Raw genomic sequence first — 18,305 nt, forward strand, 5'->3', positions numbered from 1 at the left:
AATAACCCAGTAATGACATCTGAACGCGTGGGAAGTGTTTCCCTCCACACTAGGAGGATCTAAGGCTGTACCCTAGTGGAATTCCCTGCTCAAATTGGAAGGCCACGCAAAGGGCGATGGCGTTATCCTAGCAAGAGTGCTGAGGGCTTAGCTGGCCAGTAATGAAAATCCCGGAGGGCAGGGGCACTGGACGTCAGCGTCCCCTAGGTCGTAGGTGGAAGCTGTGATGTGCTTGACCGACTAAAGAGCCAGGTGACCGACCGGAGCTCTGACTGCTGCTGAGGGTATGATAGGGACGCGACGCCGCTGGGCACCGAATCAGAGTCACGCAAGGCAGCCCAGCTGTGCCCAGCGGGCCAGCGCCAGACCCTGGCGTCCTCCATCTTCTCTCCTGAGCTCCCCCTGCTCCAGCTGCCTGAGCCACGGACCGCAGCATCACACACCCCCGCGGGGGGGGACGCCGCGCCCCATCCCCGCCCCCGGCCCCACCCCAGCCCCCGCGCGGGCGCCCTGACCCCACCGCCCGCGGGCACTGGCTGAGCTCCGAGGCGGCGCGCCGGCGGCGGGGACGCCCGGAGGGGGTCGGAGCGGCTGGGGGCGGCGGCGGCCGGGCCGGGGCTCCCCCCCCGCCCGCGCTCGCCGCCGCGGTGGTGCGTCCCGGAGGTTACCGGAAGTGGCCGCGCTCGGCGCTGCCATGTTGAGGAGCCGCCGCTGCCGCTGCCGCCGCCGCCGCCGCCGCCGCTTTGTTGTCGCCTCCTCCGGCTGAGGAGGCTCCCCGAGCGGGGGGAGTGGGGAGGAGGGGGGTCGGCCGCCGCAGCCATGGAGGCCAACTGGACCGCGTTCCTGTTCCAGGTACTGGGGGCCCCGGGGGGGCCGGGGGGCCAGGGGGGCCGGGCCGGGCTCGGGCGGGCGCTCCTCCCCTCCCGGCTCCGCTCTCCGGCCCGGCCTTAATCCCCCTTTGTTTTTCCGCCCGCCCGCTCCGGCGGAGCCCGGCCGCTGAGGTGAAAGGAGGCGGCCTCACAGGGTGCGGGGGAGAAGCAGGCCTCGGGGTGAACCCGGGGCCCCCCCAAGCACACACGCATACACACACCCTTCCCTCCCGCCCCGAAGGGGAAGGGAGGAGGCCGGTCGCTGTCACCACCCCGCGGCGGCCCAGAGAAAGGAGGGCGCCGGGCCGCTGGGTAGCGCGGGCCGCTCGGCCACTGCGCGCCCGACCCGGCCGCGCGGCGCAACGAGGGGGTCCCCGGGTCCCGCTCCGAGTCCCCATCCATCTTCCGCTCGCGCTTTCGCGTCACCTCTCTTTTTGTGTGTGTGTGTGTGTGTGTGTGTGTGTGTGTGTGTGTGCTTGTGTGTTGACTTTCTGACCCTCCTCCCACATCCCGCGAATAGCGGGTATCTCTGGCTTCGCCGCCACTCCCCCTTCTCGCCGCCCCCTCGGGTGTACCCGACCGGGGGGTGTTGCGAGCGTGGTTCCCCTCTGCAAACTTTTTCCCGTTCCTAGTCCGCGTCCTAGCGGAGCCCTGGCAGCTGGTCCCCTCGCCTCTGTCCAGCTCTGCTGCCGTCCCATTGAGCCTGGGGAATCCCCGGGCTGGCGGGGCCGGGCGGGGGCGGGGAGCGGCGGGGCCGGGACTCCTGCAGGCCCGACCTTCTCCGAGCGCTTCTCGCTGGCGGCCCGCTGGAACGTTCGCTCCGGCCCAGTGGGCGACGGGAAGCGGAGTGCGAGCGCAAAGTCCGCTTACAAAGCCCCCAGATGAGTCAGTCGTGGCGTGTGGGTATTCGCTTTTTTGCTAGAAACTTCAAAGCTACTGTAGCGGATACTTTAGCCATCCCCTTTCCCGGCCGCTTTAATGCAGGACCCGTTTGGAACTTTTTTTCCCTGCTTCGTTTCTGTTTGCAAATACATTGATGAGCAGTAGAGATGAGCTCACGTAGAAACTTCAGAACCGAACGTTAGGAAGCAGCTCGTCTTTAAAGTGTGTCCTTCGCGCCTGCCACTTTTGAGTTATTTTCCTATGAATGCTTCGTGAAATTCCAGACGCGTAGCTTGGGCGCTTGAGACCTTTGGAAATGCAGAATCTTCAAAAGATTATCCTCTCAGCATCTGGTCCCATCCCGGTGGAGTTAATATAGGGAACTGGAGAACACAAAATGACCTATTGTGTAACCTGGCTTGTCGTATTAAGACATATTTTCAAGTGTGGGCATTTTGATTTTAAGTAATTAATGAAATAAATGGACTTACTAAAATCGGGAATTCTTAAGATTTTGGAACTCATGAACTTCTCACTTTATCTTTCTTACCTAGTATTGGTTTTATTGTGCTTTGAGCTTGCTAATAAAGTGATAATCAACCTAAGAATGTATTGGCAAAAAAAAAAAAAAAAACAACAACAACAACTACAGAACTAGCTGGCATGGGGGTTGGTGCAGAGATGGCAAATGCCTTCTTTAGAAGAAGCTTACAAATGGTCCTTTTACAATAAAGGACTGGTGAGCCATGGAAGTGGTTTAAACAATGTTAGACCGAGTATCTAGAAACTTAATGGAGAATGACCAAAACAAGTTCTTTATGTAAAGGAGAAACCCACAGTTCATCTTTGGGAAGCTAGTTGAAAGATCCCATAAAATACTTTTAAAAGCTATTTTGACTATTCTTTCCCTGGATAAAGTTAATGCCAACCCATTAATTTTTTTCCACCTAATGAGGAAATGTGAAAGCTCATATTTGATCCTGGACGTGTAGTATGTGCTGTGAAAATTGTTGGAAAAGCTGTAATTTAGAGTTGAGGACAATGAGGAAAGAGACTTTCAGTCTCTCCTATGGAAAGGTACAAATAGACATTCAGTGCCCATTTTCAGTTACTCAGCGGGTAAATAGAGAATAAACTGTGTTTCTTGGAACATCCTGTTGAATTTATATCTTTAAGCAAATTTTAATAACCTGCTTGCTTTCCAGATAACATGGTGGAAAGTGAAAGTGTAGCTCTTAAAATATTTGATGGATGATTCTTCTAACAGGACATTCAAGATATGACTCACCGATGCTAATTTGTTTCAGTACAAAATCTTTTACCCTCTGGCAATGGAGATTTCATGGTTCTACATCCTACCACCCTGGGTGATGAAATAACATTTCTGTTTTGTTTTTTGCCAGCCCCAGAAAAGGGAAAGCTTGGGCAGGGCTAGAGCTGTGCCCTTGAGTTAGAAGATGAAATTTAAACTCTGAAGTGATGGTGTTAGTCAAAGCAGAGCCTACTGGGAACTTATGGTTGAGAAGTAAATCACTTCACTGAAGGCAGGCCGTGGTTTTTATTTAACTCTCTTCCTCAGAAAACAAGTTGAGGAAAATTGCCTTCTTAGCCGACTTTCTAGAGAAATGCTGGGCTCCTCGGAATCTTTCGACTGATTCTTCTAGTAGTTCTACAGCATTTTGCCCAAGAAGCAGGGACTGACCCTCATCAGAGTGGGCATCAGCAATGCTGCCAAAATAACTATTTACGGCACAAAACATCTGGATTGGAAAAATGACAGTAATTTCTTTAGTATTTCATCCTGCTAATGGTTGTTTAGAATTGAAAAATAGCTCACAATGTTATAAGTTTGAACTTTGTTCAGAAGATTTGCATTCCATGGCGTGTGATCTGTTAGCCTCTGAAATTGTATATCTTGAGCTAGTTTCGGCTCTTAACTGTTTGTATTCAGCATGGAAACTTGGGTATCCTACTTAGCTCAAAAGAGTATAGAAACCAAATTCTATAAGTACACCTGGGTAAGTAGACACCCACCCCCCCAGTTAAAAGCTGCACACATTAGATGAAAAATGAACTGTAATTCAGTATGGGCATTGAATTTGGAAAGATACCCATTAGTAGCTACAATTGCTGAGTATCATTCCAAAGCCTGAAGGACATGTAAGTCAAAATGGTTAAATTCAGACCACTACCTTTGGATACCACGCCTCCTAACCTTTGGGGGAGAGTGGTTCCAGGCACAGCTGCTGATCTGTCGTTAATTGAACAGTGTGGGATAGATGTTCTTGACCATCAGAGGAGGCGCTCCGCCAGCTTCCTTGGACGCTTGTTTTGTTTTCTGTGTCTTTAATGAACTTAGTTTATCAAGTGACCACAGAGTGTGAAGGGTGAGAAAACTGTCTACCGTGTCTGCGATGATGGGATAGGCTCTTCCTAGGATGTTATGTGCTTAAAAGATTTGGAACTCTTAGCATGATCCTTTTAGGATTACACAACCCAAGCATAGGGGCTTGGGCTCACTGTCAAGTATTAAAAAAATAATGTTGGTAAAGAACAACATATTGGGAAGAGCTATTTCAAGAACTTTTTCCATCGTTTTCTAAAATTTCCAAACAGTGGTCCAGCTACAGTGCTGAAGTAGAGAAGTGTGTATCTGATATGTTCCTGCTTCTAGAAGAGGGTGGACTCAGTGTGGTTGCAGTTTGGTTTCTTTTTTACTAGTGTTGGTAAAGGATGCAGATTCTAGTAGAGGACTTTTGATCCCGGAAACAGCTGACAGGTGTTTTGCCACCTTCACAGATACCCTCCCGCTTGATAAATGGCAGCTTTCCTTCCAGCCAAATCTTTTAGTAGAGTTAAGCAGTGAGCGTTATAAGTAAACTTAACAGCTAGCATATGCATTCACAGAGCTACATTCCTTTCATTGCTTAGCAGGCCCTTTCTCAATCACTAGTTTTCTTCTGATAGAGAGCGAGAGACTTGGTGCTTTTTATGTCCTTAGTAACAGACAAGTAGATGATCGTGTTGGTCATGTACAGAGTTTGGATGTTGCCACAATCTAAGGTACTGTTAAATACTTAAATCTGACATGTAATTGTTTTTGACAAGTTATTTAAACTTGGTTTCTGTATTGACAGTCAGATGCACACTGGTTTCATCAACCAATGTCTCTCATGAGCCAGGATAGGGTGTAACTGTAGTCGGCTGTTTGAAAGGACAATTGCAGTCAGCAAGGTAGATGCAAACATTTTGATCAGCAGCGGGATTCAGGGTTTTGTCCCCAGAACTCTTGAGAGCAGGTGGTCACTGCAGCTCTGCTGCAGAGGGCAGCTCACAGGCTCCTGGACTGTGGCTTCTGCTCTCTCTTGTCGGGAGCATACTGAGTGGTTAAGGTCACTCTGAGAGGCTCAGTTTCTCAAGTGTAAATGTTTGGTTTTAGGCCCACGAAGCCTCCCATCACCAACAGCAAGCAGCACAGAACAGCTTGCTGCCCCTCCTGAGTTCTGCTGTGGAGCCCCCTGATCAGAAACCGTTGCTTCCAATACCAATAACTCAGAAACCTCAGGCTGCACCAGAAACATTAAAGGATGCCATTGGGATTAAAAAAGAGAAACCCAAAACTTCATTTGTGTGCACTTACTGCAGTAAAGCATTCAGGGACAGCTATCACCTGAGGCGCCATCAGTCCTGCCACACAGGGATCAAGTTAGTGTCTCGGGCAAAGAAAACTCCCACCACGGTGGTTCCCCTTATCTCCACCATCGCTGGGGACAGCAGCCGAACTTCGTTGGTTTCAACTATTGCAGGCATCTTATCAACAGTCACTACATCTTCCTCGGGCACCAACCCCAGCAGCAGTGCCAGCACCACAGCCATGCCTGTGCCCCAGTCGGTCAAGAAACCCAGTAAGCCTGTCAAGAAGAACCACGCCTGTGAGATGTGTGGGAAGGCCTTCCGGGATGTGTATCACCTCAATCGGCACAAGCTTTCCCATTCGGACGAAAAGCCCTTTGAGTGTCCTATTTGTAATCAGCGCTTCAAGAGGAAGGACCGGATGACTTACCATGTGAGGTCTCATGAAGGAGGCATCACCAAACCCTATACTTGCAGTGTTTGTGGGAAAGGCTTCTCAAGGTACTACATTTTGCTTTGCTTTTTCATTTTGCTATCAGTGAGCGACAGTTTGTGTCTGTAATCTAGGTTTATGTGAGAAGATATGTGAGTAGGTCTGCATTCTAAGAGGAAGTTGGTGAGAAATAGTCTATCTTTAGGTCTAACTCTGGTTTGATATGACTGACTAGTGAAGACAAAGCAGTTAACCTGTTAGGTCGTTTAAGGAGGGACTTCGGTAGACCCAGGCCTCATTTGGCACATGGATCTTATCACTCAGAATCTCGCCAGTTTTTAGTTCAGTTGGAGAACCCGATATGAGGATCATTGTGCACATCAAAGAGACTTTCCTATTAGTTGGGATGACCTTGGATACTCTTAATGCAACTTTCAGGAGGATCTTCTCCCATCCCCCACCTCCATCTTTATGTGTGTACTATTTCACTTTAAAAAAAAAAAGCCTCTTAGAGTTAACACAGTGGTAGTTATTCCTGGTATTGGAACTAAAACTTTGGGTGTTTGTGATTGTAAAGAATCAGGACTTAATATGATCTGATGGTGACTAGAAGAAAAACAACAGGTTAAGGATTAAGAATTGTGTTTATGATGTGAGAGGTAAGGTGATTTGCAGTGAGGGTGAAGGGGGTTGGTAATTCTTGCTTTCTGCAGAATGCTCCCCTGGAGTCCGCCAAGGTGCAGCATCACATAAGTAGCCTTCTCTCTGAGTGTTCCATCACATCTTCTGTTTGAAACTCTTTTACAGGCCTGACCACCTAAGCTGTCATGTAAAACATGTGCATTCAACAGAAAGACCCTTCAAATGCCAAGTAAGAGTTAAAATGACTTATCCTTAGCTAGCACTTGATGCACATTGTCCAGAAAGTTGGAGCCACTCAAATCTTGTGGTCCTTGGACAGTCACCGATTGGAGTGAATGTGCTTCATTGGAATTCTAGTTTTATAGTATATAAGACAATATACTTTTATAATAAAAGGTCATTTTAAAATATAAGTGTTATTGTTTTTGTGTAGCTATGTTTCCCTTTCCTTGGGCAATGACATTTTTTGGTGTAAGAAGAGAAATTTTTTTTTCAATTAAAAAAATACTTATTTTATGTGTATGTGTGTATACCTGAGTGTATGTATGTGTACCATATGCATGCAGGAGCCCAAGTAAGTCAGAAGAGGGCATCAAATTTCCTGGAACTGGAGTCACAGAAGGTTGTGAACCACTACATGGGTGCTAGGAACTGCTCTGCAAGAGCAGCCAGTCTTTCCAGCCCCTTTTGCAATTTTTTGTGCCATGTATATGAATATTTGCCTGCATGTATGTATGTGCACCATGTGCATGCCTGGTGCCCGAGCAGGGCAAGAGAGGTCAGATCTCCTGGAACTGGAGTTGTGTGAGCATCCTTGTGAGTGCTGGAAACTAAAGCTGGTTCCTCTGCAAGAGCAGCCACTGTCCTTAACCAATGAGCCATCTCTTCAGCCTAGAGAAGGGGAAAATTTTATAGTGCATTTTCTGTTCTCATTGGGATAACTGTTATTATTTACCAGATTTTTGTCTGCTGTTACCAAATTGGAAAATTTGCAAATATATTTAGATCAGTGATTTTATTAGACATAAATTTTGATGCTGAGAAAGTTGAGAATTTTGCTAACTCAAATGACTGTTTTAGGCATTCCTGATGGGTTTGTTGCTGGAAGTTCTCTTCACTGAGCCCTCCGCCCAGCCCTACATCTAGTTTTAACTGAATGTGAGCCTCGTGTCTTGTCACTACTCCAAATGTATTCTGGATTTTCTTGTTGCTGTATTTTCTTCCTCCAAAATAGAAGCATCAAAAATTCACCAGATGTTTTAGTATGCTCTGTGATTCTCAGTAACACATGCAATGACAATTATACTAGTTCAGCCAGCTTGCTGACGTGGGTAGGGTAATGTGTAGAATATACGTACTTTAAAATGAGTTGAACAGGATAGTCTATATTTAAAAAAAGTTTTCCTCCCTCATGCAGACGTGCACTGCTGCCTTTGCCACCAAAGACAGACTACGGACACACATGGTGCGCCACGAAGGCAAGGTATCATGTAACATCTGTGGGAAGCTCTTGAGTGCAGCGTACATCACCAGCCACTTAAAGACACATGGGCAGAGCCAAAGTATCAACTGTAACACGTGTAAACAAGGCATCAGCAAAAGTAGGTGATGTTTCAGAGTGTTTGCATTTCATATTGATGAAATCTAGGCTTCTTTTCCAGTATCTCAAAGATATTTTGACTATGCCCTCGAGACTATATTAACGTTCATTTTGTTTCCTCCCATCACCAAAATAGATAAGCAGGCATCAATGGAGAGCATGTTGGCTTTGGAACTGTGCTTTAACATGTGTGTGCAAACAACATTGTTAGACTCTCCATTCATGTGCTTCTAGTTCCATACTTGTCTACTACTAATTATGCCCACAGAGCAGAATTTCATCCCAGCTATTTTCAGTGTTTTGTTTATGAGGTTTGAATAAGAACTCTGGTGCTTAGAATTGCAGCAGCTGGGTGTGGTGGTTCACACCTGTATCCCTAGAGCATGGGAGCTAGAAGCAGGAGTATCAGAAGTTCAAGATCAGAGTTGGCTGTAAAGTATATTTGAGGCTAGCCTGTGACCCTGTCTCAAAATAATATAATACAATAATAATAAACTTGAGCCAAGTATGGTGGCATATACTTGTAATCCTAGCACTTGGGAGATGGAACCAGGTTGGATCAGGAGTTCAAGGCTAGCATCACCAACAGAGACGTTTGAGACCAGCCTGGGCTATATAAGACCCCTCTCTCAGGGCTGGAGAGATGGCTCAGAGGTTAAGAGCACCGACTGCTCTTCCAGAGGTCCTGAGTTCAATTCCCAGCACCCACATGGTGGCTCACAACCATCTGTAATGAGATCTGGCACCCTCTTCTGTGTACATAATAAATAAAATAAAATCTTTAAAAAAAAAAAAAAAGACCTCTCTCTCTCTCTCTCTCTCTCTCTCTCTCTCTCTCTCTCTCTCTTACCTCTCTCTTACACACACACACACACACACACACACACACACACACACACACACACACGGAGGGAGGGAGGATATCATAACATTTGAAGGTCTGAAAGATTTGGCTTGCTTTAAGTTCAGAGTTGAAGATAAAATTTAATACTTAGTATACCTATATATATTTCATGCAATAGAAATATCAGATTCTTTTTTTTTTTTTTTTTGGTTTTTTTTGAGACAGGGTTTCTCCATGTAGTTTTGGTGCCTGTCCTGGATCTTGCTCTGTAGACCAGGCTGGCTTCGAACTCACAGAGATCTACCTGCCTCTGCCTCCCAAGTACTGGGATTAAAGGTGTACACCACCACCACCGCCTGGCCAGATTCTTTTTTTTTTTTTTTTTAAAGATTTATTTATTTATTGTGTACACAGTATTCTGGCTGCATGTGTCCCTGCAGGCCAGAAAAGGGCACCAGACCTCATTACAGGTGATTGTGAGCCACCATGTGGTTGCTGGGAATTGAACTCAGGACCTCTGGAAAAGCAGTAAGTGCTCTTAACCTCTGAGCCATCTCTCCAGCCCCCAGATTCTTTAAATAAATGGTCGTGAATGGCTTCAGTAAATGGGAAAGTTTAATTTTGTTTTGTTTTGTTTGTTTTATTCTTGTAGCCTTGGCTGACTTGGAACTCAGAGATCTGTCTTCCTCTGCCTCCCAAGTACTAGTATTAAAGGTATGTGCCACCATCCCTGGCTAACTTAATGTGTTTTAATTCCATCCACTTTTGCATTTTTGTGCGTATATCGAGTTTATTATCTAGCATGCTATACTTTATAAAAGTTTACTTTTAATATATGTCTTTATGGTAAAATAAATATATTTGATAGTTTATTAAACATTGAACCCATGCTAACATTATCCAACTTCCTTTTTATTAAATATTGAACCTATGCAAACATCCAACTTCCTTTTTCAAAGATAATTCCTTTTTAATATAGCAAAGAATTATTTTCCTTTTTTCTATCAGTTTTCTCTAGTTCTATAGGTTATTGAAAATGATATTTTATTCATTTAGTGTGTGTGTACACACATGCTACAGTGCAAGTGTGGAGGTCAGAGGAACACTTTAGGAAGTCGGTTCTTTCCTTCCACCACATAGGTCCCAGGGGTTGAACTCAGGCCATCAGGCTTGGTGCCAGGTGCCATCACCTGCTGAGCCATCAGTTTCCTGACTTTTAGCAAACTTATTTATTTTGCTCAGTATAGACAAGCAGGGAAAAAGGTTCACTACATTGAGAGCTATTAGTTAAATGACAGTGGCCACAGAGGCACAAGGAGTCCAAGCATGTAGGTTTGGGTGTGTTTGTTTGTTTGTTTATTTTTGAAACAGGTTCTCACTATGTAGTCTTGGCTGGCCTAGAACTCACAGTGTAGACCACCAGACTGATCAAGAACTCAGAGACCTAACTTAACTGCCTCTGCCTCTGCCTCCTGAGTACTGAGATTAAAGGTGTGCACCATCACTTCTGGCTTGGGTTTCTTTGCTTTTGTTTTTGACAGGATCTTATGCTAAGACTGGAACCCAGGGCCTCCTGCATATTAGCCAAGCACTGTAACAGCTGACCGATTTTATCTCTAGCTCCTAGGTTTGGGTTTGAAAACATGGTTGCACTTTTTCAGGGTAAACACAATGTTTGTGATTTGTCTTTGGAATAGCATGCATGAGTGAAGAGACCAGCAATCAGAAGCAGCAGCAGCAGCAACAACAGCAGCAGCAGCAGCAGCAACAGCATGTGACAAGCTGGCCAGGGAAGCAAGTGGAGACACTGAGACTGTGGGAAGAAGCTGTCAAAGCAAGAAAGAAAGGTAAGAAGGGCTTCCCGTGCTCCAGGTAGCTCAAGGAGTGTTTTATTAGTACTCCAGGGGACGGAAGGGGAGCACAGCAGTGGAGGAGTCTAGCTTCACAATGCTGCTTACTGGGCAGGGTTTGGTATAATCTAATTATTGGCAACAGGGCTTCCATTTAGGTTTTTATTTCTGGGAAATAAAAGTCATCAGTGCTTCCTGCCTTTTTCTTTCTCTGGATTTACTTTTTGTTATATAAACAGTCAAGGTTGGTGTGCTTATAGATCCTTTGTATGTCAGTGTCCTTGTGTTAAGGGTTCCTTTTTGTTTTGTTTTGAGACAGGGTCTCTCTGTGTAGCCCTGGCTGTCCTGGATCTCACTCTATAGACCAGGCTGGCCTCAAACCCACAGAGATCCACCTGCCTCTGCCTCCCCAGTGCCAGGATTAAAGGTGTGCACCACTATTCCTGGCATGGGCTCTTTTTTGGGGGATGGGGGTGGGATGTTTCAAGACAGGGTTTCCTAGTGTAACAGCTCTGGCTGTCCTGGAACTTGCTTAGTAGACCAGGCTGACCTTGAACTCACAGAGTGTTGAGTGTGCACCATCATCTCCCAGCAGGCTCCTTTTTTAATTTCTGAAATATTCCCACTTTGAGGTAGATGAGCTATCCTTGTGTAAGTTCACTTTCTCATAGCTGATTTTCTGTTTCTCAGGGCTGATCCTGCATTGATTATTTGGTGCATAATTCAGACCTTACAGTCCTGCTGTCTTTTATCTTAGTTCTTGGTCTCACCTTTGATCTCCTTTAGCCCTTCACAGGGCTGGCCCTACCTTAACCTATCTGCACCTCTGCTGTTGAGGACTTGGTTGTAGAAGTTGAGATGATAATCGTGTAGTAGTTGGAAGTGTATTGTGAAGGGTATTTTCACTAGAGAAGGAGTAAAAGTGAAGTCATAGTAAGAGGATGCTTGAGGGCTGGGACACAGCTCAGTGGTAAACACTTGCCTTCTATGTCCAGTACCAAAAGTTTGATCCTCTAGAGTGACCAGAAGACTGGAGAGGAGACAGAGCATGAGGACACGTCAGCAGTGACACTGTCGCCCAGGAAGCCCGTGGGCCGGCCTTCTCCATCCTCACTTGCTGCATTTGTGTTCATTTGTGTTCCCTGTTGTATTTCAGTTTGCTTTGCACAATGAGACTTGATTGTTTGGCTCATCTTCTGACCTTCATTAAACAAAATGCTATTGTGTTCCCATTTGTAGCTGGAGTCTCTCTCTGTGTTAGTAAACATTACATTTTGGGAGAGAGGAGACTGCTATATTGAAAACCTAATGAAAACCTAAACTTGACTTAAAAATGTCACTGTTTTGTTTGTGTGGTTTTGTTTTTCTCACTATGTAACCCTAGCTGCCCTAGAGGTCCCTATGTAGACCAGGCTGGCCCCAAACCCAGAGATCCACACCCAGCCAGAAATGTCCTTTAAATATTAGACCTGGATAAATTTTAAATTCCCAAACCTAGATGAAAATCAGATTCTCATTGAGGCAGCTTTTTAACTTTATAAATTTCCCAGGTTCCATCTCAGTTTCACTATTGACTATCCCAGCAATCTATTAAAAAAAAAAAAAAAAAAGCCTCCCTAGATGGTTTTCCATCATCAGTCTTGTTTTGCAACTCATGGTATGTAGTGCAGAGCATGCCAGATAAGGTCAGACCATCAGAGAAGGGCTGCAGACTGACCTGAAGCAGTTCGATCCCTCTGTGGACCCTGTGCAGACCTCCTCTAGCTAGAGACTTGAGTGAGTGTCATAGCTCTGTCTCCCCACTGCCATTTCGTGGCATATTGTTAGGTGGTGCTGAATTTTCTTTAGGGGGTGGGTGGGATGTCACCTTCCAGGAATCTTTTTTTTTTTAAATTAAGATTTATTATTTATGTGTATGAATGTTCTTTCTGATTGTATGTATGTGCACCACATGCATGCCTGGTGCCTGCAAAAGCCAGAAATAGGGCTTCAGATCCCCTGGAACTGGAGTTATAGATTGTTCTGAGCCACCATGTAGGTGCTGGTGACTGAACCCAGGTTGTCTGCAAGAGCAGCATGTGCTCTTAACTGCTGAGTCGACTCTCCAGCCCCAGGGATCTTTTCAAGAACTGCTCAGGCATTGCTGAATAAAAAGGACTGGGGTTCCCTAACATGCCACAGGAGTTCCCTGCCTGAGCTGGTCCTACTTGGTATGCTTGGTGGGTTGTGTAATGTGTGCAGTTAAATGATACTGGGCATGAAGTAGGTGATCGTATCAGCATTAGCAAGAAGAGGAAGTAGGGGTGAGAGGGAAGAAGGAGAACACAACCACTGACTAGTAGCTTTTCCCTTAACATGAGAAGCTTTTTAAGCCAGGCAGGGTGGCGTACACCTTTAGTCCTAGCACTGGGGAAGTAGAGGCAGGCAGATCTCTGAGGCCAGCCTGGGCTACATTGCAGGTTCCAGGCCAGCCAAGGCTACATAGTGAGACCCCATCTCAAAAAAAAAAAAAAAACCAAAAAAACATTATGAACTACAACATTATTTAACTTAGTTTTCCTCTAACTCATACAGACACTAAAACAGTGTTTATCATTCTTCCCCCATTTTTAAAACCTCAACAGAATGTGGCTTCACATCTCAGAAGCCTTTTAATATTGTGTGTTCATGAGTACACACACCTCTCTACTAGTTACAGTGTGCCTTTTGAGAAATCACTGGCACAGCTCTGTGTAGACAAGCCTTTCCTGCTGGCCTGCTGGTGGTTGACTTTCCCAGGAAAGGCTTAGAACTCAGGAGAGCGGCCTGAAGGCAGTGAGGACACTTAGACTGCTTAGCACCTCTGCTCCCCAGAGTGCCTTGCAGAAGTCTCTGGTCCCCTCAGCATCTCTGAGGTAGGTAAGTAAGTCTGAACTGAAATCAAAAGTTCAGGGCTGAACGAGTTGCCCAAGTCCTCCCAGGCATCAGAGAAGAGATTCATACAGTGGATCCCTGGCCCCAGGACTGTACTCAGAAGGTCCTCTCAGTATTTGATCACTGGTAGAAACTGTAATTTGATTTATTAAATGTTCTTTTTAATTAAGAGAAGTTAATTCAGAAGCTGAATTTTGCTTATAGTTTTGAGAGTCTAAAGTCCCTTTTGTCTTCTCATTTTAGAAGCTGCCAACCTGTGCCAAACCTCCACGGCTGCTACGACCCCTGTGACTCTCACTACTCCATTCAATATAACATCCTCTGTGTCGTCTGGGACTATGTCAAACCCAGTCACAGTGGCAGCTGCAATGAGCATGAGAAGTCCAGTAAATGTTTCAAGTGCAGTTAATATAACCAGCCCGATGAACATAGGGCATCCTGTAACCATAACCAGTCCATTATCCATGACCTCTCCTTTAACACTCACTACCCCGGTCAACCTCCCTACCCCTGTAACTGCCCCGGTGAACATAGCACACCCTGTCACCATCACATCTCCCATGAACCTGCCCACACCTATGACATTAGCTGCTCCTCTCAATATAGCAATGAGGCCCGTAGAAAGCATGCCTTTCTTGCCCCAAGCTTTGCCTACATCACCACCTTGGTAAACAGTATTATAAAGTCAAAATATGGGTTAAAGTAAATATTTACCAGCAACTTACTTTTAGTTGATTAAAGCAAAAAGCAGACTATGAAATTGGGAGGTTTTATTATGTTAGTTAATAAGAGTGTAGTAGCATTTTGCTCCAATTTGGCTGGGGTTGTTCAAAGTAGGGTATATGTGTAACTTCTCACTGGACCACATTAGTTTAATCAGAAACCTTTTAGCTGACAGCATTGCTTAAACAGGATAGTAGCTGGCAAGGTGAAATGCCAGAATTAAAACCAATCATAAAACCCATTTCAAAATGAAAAAAAAAAAGCATTATTTGTTTTTAATTATTATTTTTAATCCTACAAAATCATTTTATTGTAAACACTAGCAAAGCTTTTCCCTCTGTACAAGGTGGAAGGTTTTAACCTGAAGTTCTAAACCCACAGACTGAGAGCTAGTGTAGAACTGTCTGTGTTTTTTGTTTGTATGAGTAAATAGATGCATTGTCATAATAAAATGCATTTCAGAGAATATGCATTTTACCTTTGGGAATATGTTAATTTCAGGCAGCATTCCCTATGGGAAAGGTGATACCAGCTCTGATATGCAAAGCATATGATAATTTATCATTCTAACTTCAACATATAATAGGGATTGTGACCTGATATTTGGAGATGTAAATATTGCTCAGCATATTAATCCTGATGGAATATAGCATTGTAGTTGACTTTTTAAAAAAAAACAAACAAAAACTTAAAAAACAAAACAAAAACAAATTGTGTTTTGATGAGAAAAAGCTGCAGCTGACTTAGAAGTCAGGCGTGCACACGGGCAGGCTCCAGCACAGGCCAGTGGGTCCTGTTGAGGAGCACGAGGACTTTGGAACAGTTGAAATCTATTGCTTTAAATTGGAAGAATTGGAGGCACTGGGATGTGATAGGCTCCTCTCTCCCAATCAGGCCTGTTGATGTCACAACAGGCACAGATGTGTTAGATGCTCACTAGAGTTTATGTCTTATATTAAATTGTATACAGTTTTTATTCTAACCACTAACTAGGTAGGATGCCCCTTCAGAACAAGCAGAGTGTATCTTTTCTCCCTCCTTCTGTCTAATCAAGTATTGTGCAGATTTGTTCAACTTTGTAAATATGGACATCACTTTTTTTTTTCCTTTAAGAAAACACTTGTATCCGCTTTCTGGAGTTTTCAGGGAGGCAGCTGTCTGCATGCTCCATGGAAGCCCAGCAATGATTGTGCACGTTGAGACATGTGCTTTTGTTTCTTAGCCGGATGCTTTATCCCTGTACATACGGTAGAAACCAAAAGCTAGGGAAACAGATACTCTTTACGCCATCATGCCACACTTCATGTTTTTAAAGCATTGTGTTAAAGAAGAGTTCATTCAAACCAAGTTGCTGTAATTTTTTTTTTTTACATTACAATATGTTTTGGGTCTTTTTCATTTTTAATCTTGCAGTTGAGAGAAATGGAAATGAGTTTTGTTAGCCCTGCAGAATGCATGCAGGACTCACAGCAGATGACTTCCGTTTATACCCCACTGTGTCAGTACAAACATCAAAATACCTTGCATCTGAGGCAGACTTCCTACATCAGGGACAGGTATCTGTGTGTCATTATACAAAACAGTTCTAGGGGGATGAACTACATAGTAAAAAAAAAAAAAAAAAAAAAAAATTAAAATAAATAGTACCTAGTGTAAAATAATTTTATAAATGATCTTTTGTACTTTAGGACATTAAATTGTACAACTTTTGTATATATAAAGCTTAGGAACTTTCTGTTTAGCAGGAAGGCAACACATTCCTACACTTTTAATGTATATGTTTGTTATAATGTCCATGTAAACATGCCCTATGTTTGTGCCTTTTAATTAGTTTGTCTCAATAAACAAAATGTAGAGAAAAATATGTAGCTATGACTTTGTTACAACAGTTCTTATCCACAGTTGAAAGTTGGTTTGTTTTTAATATGTAGATCATTATGTGTGAGCTACTGGAAGGGCTCGTGTGGGGAAGGCCCAGGCGTGGCACTGCTGAGACCTGGAGGGCAGTGGTCACATGTGGAGGAAACCCTCATTTCCCGGCATGTGCTCTGTCTGCTGGGCCCTGTCATCTCTGTTCTGCTGCTGGCAGTCATGATCCTTCATGGCCAGACAGCCCAGGCTTCCTCCACAGTGGTCCAAGGAGCAGTCCTTAAGTGAGCAGGTATGGGCCCTTCCCCCAGGTGACAGCGTGGTCATAAGATCCTGAGAGTATTAGTTCTTATGGGAGAAAAAAAAAAAGATATATACTAGAAATGATTGTTTTATCAATTCATTGTAAACAGGAGTGAGACTTCATGTATGACTTCAGTTAAAATGCTATTTTGTATGCATACTCTATTCACTTAAGCTTGTCTGCAATAATAAAGCCACGTTGTGTCTTCTTTGGGGAGGGAGAGAGTTGATGACAGGATGGGGTGAGGGTAGGCTATTACAAAGGGGCACAAACAAGTTGTATGGTGGGATCCTCCTGTGTCTTGGAACTGAAACTGAGTTGTGATGCTGATGAACAGATTCAACCATGTGTTGAAGGCACCGACGGCCACCACTCTACAGAAAGGCAGAGTATGTTTTCCCTCCTGGTTGGAACCTGGTGGAGAGCTTCCCCTTTATCAGATTGGCAGCTAAACAGTTGTATTAGATAATCCTCAAGTCTGACATCCAGCCTGTTATGCTTGCTCTAGGGCTCGCTGCTTGGCCTGCATTTACCTTTTACTGTGTATTCATCTCCCTCCTAAGGTGTGCTCCTAAATGAAGGTTTCTATGTACGCAGATGATGATTTTACCTGTCAATACCAGCACTGTATTACTAACATGCAAAATACTGCAGATTTATTTTGACAAATTAAAGTTAACCAGTCACAACTGTTATGATGGATTGCTTAATACGGCAGAAGCTTCATCAGTTCACTGTGATGGTAGAAAAACGAAGTACTCCTCCCCCAGGTGTGCACTTCCTGGTACTGGGCTGGAAAGGGAGGGTTGGTTGTACCATGATGCCATGGAGAAGGGTGGGTGGGAAGGCACCAGACTACAGAAGGGTTCTCACCCCTGCCACACAGCTCCACCAAGGACTGACGAGAAGCCAGGAAAGGGTAGACATCAGTCGGTTGTCATGTAAAGCCTCCAGGGAGGTGGTTAAGGCAGATGTGACAAGTACCCAAATGACGATACCACTAAGCAGCAAATCAAGATTCTGACATGTCATTTAATGGAAAGGTTTTGGGTGCCTCCAGATTTCCTGTGCTAATTGCTTTAGTCTCTGATTCTGAATACAACCAGAGGAATCATGTTCCTTGTGTTTTTGTCTTGGGAATATGGGAGGTTTTATTTCACCAAGTTGCTAGTTGATCCAGCCCCATGTATCTTGCTGTTTTCCAGGGGCCTTACAATTTGGTCCTCTGGAGAAAGTGAGTTCAAGATATAAAGGGGTAGAGGTTTTCACTCTATTATCCTCAAGAACCACTGGACAGAAGATCTGATCAGTTCGTGGTCTGGCCCAGCATCCTGTTGCTTTCTTTTTTAAAGCATTTTATAGCCTGAAAGAGTCCCATGTGTATCTGTAAATCCCAGCACCTCTGGCCTGGCCCTGGCAGGTGCTGGCTGAGTTTTTGAAGTAGAATCCCTTCGGGCTGAATGCTCTCTGAGCTTGGAAAGTGGAGTCCAGCTTCTCAGTAACCACCTTCAAGCACCTGCTGCTGTTCCAGAAGACCCGAGTTTGATTCCCAGCACCCACATCCGGAAGCTCACAACTGCCTGTAACTCCAGCTCTAGGAGATCCAACACCTCTGGCTACTGGGAACATAAACACAGACAAATACATGTATGCATAATTAAAAATAATTAAAAATTTTTAAAAATCTTGTAAAAAGAGAATGGGACCCCTCAAAGTAGGTGAGTCTTTCCACTTCAATTAGCA

The 18,305-nt window shown here is 44.7% G+C and overlaps 1 protein-coding gene across 4 annotated transcripts; it reads left to right on the forward strand.

Annotated features, from left to right (window-relative positions):
• The first annotated feature begins 671 nt into the window (after positions 1-671).
• Vezf1 (vascular endothelial zinc finger 1) lies at positions 672-17,272 on the forward strand. Of its 4 annotated transcripts, none has more exons than XM_059271485.1 (6): positions 672-852; positions 5,191-5,885; positions 6,625-6,688; positions 7,859-8,060; positions 10,601-10,750; positions 11,749-12,092. In XM_059271485.1, the coding sequence occupies exons 1-6, from the start codon at positions 820-822 to the stop codon at positions 11,760-11,762; spliced, it is 1,158 nt and encodes a 385-aa protein (XP_059127468.1). In that variant the 5' UTR covers positions 672-819; the 3' UTR covers positions 11,763-12,092. The 4 variants fall into 4 exon arrangements, with proteins under 4 accessions (XP_059127468.1, XP_059127469.1, XP_059127466.1 ...); XM_059271486.1 differs by having other exon boundaries at positions 11,771-12,092; XM_059271483.1 differs by lacking the exon at positions 11,749-12,092 and adding an exon at positions 13,910-17,272 and having other exon boundaries at positions 677-852.
• Positions 17,273-18,305: the final 1,033 nt, after the last annotated feature.

This window comes from Peromyscus eremicus, chromosome 8a (genome assembly GCF_949786415.1).
Source record: "Peromyscus eremicus chromosome 8a, PerEre_H2_v1, whole genome shotgun sequence".
Taxonomy (NCBI): domain Eukaryota; kingdom Metazoa; phylum Chordata; class Mammalia; order Rodentia; family Cricetidae; genus Peromyscus; species Peromyscus eremicus.

What these genes read in the sequence shown, in the direction of transcription:
- Vezf1 (XM_059271483.1), top strand. Translation starts at nt 820, where the DNA reads ATGGAGGCCAACTGGACCGCGTTCCTGTTCCAG. An exon ending in TAAACAAGGCATCAGCAAAA is followed by an intron (nt 8,061 to 10,600) that starts GTAGGTGATGTT and finishes TCTTTGGAATAG; the next exon opens with CATGCATGAGTGAAGAGACC. An exon ending in TGTCAAAGCAAGAAAGAAAG is followed by an intron (nt 10,751 to 13,909) that starts GTAAGAAGGGCT and finishes TTCTCATTTTAG; the next exon opens with AAGCTGCCAACCTGTGCCAA.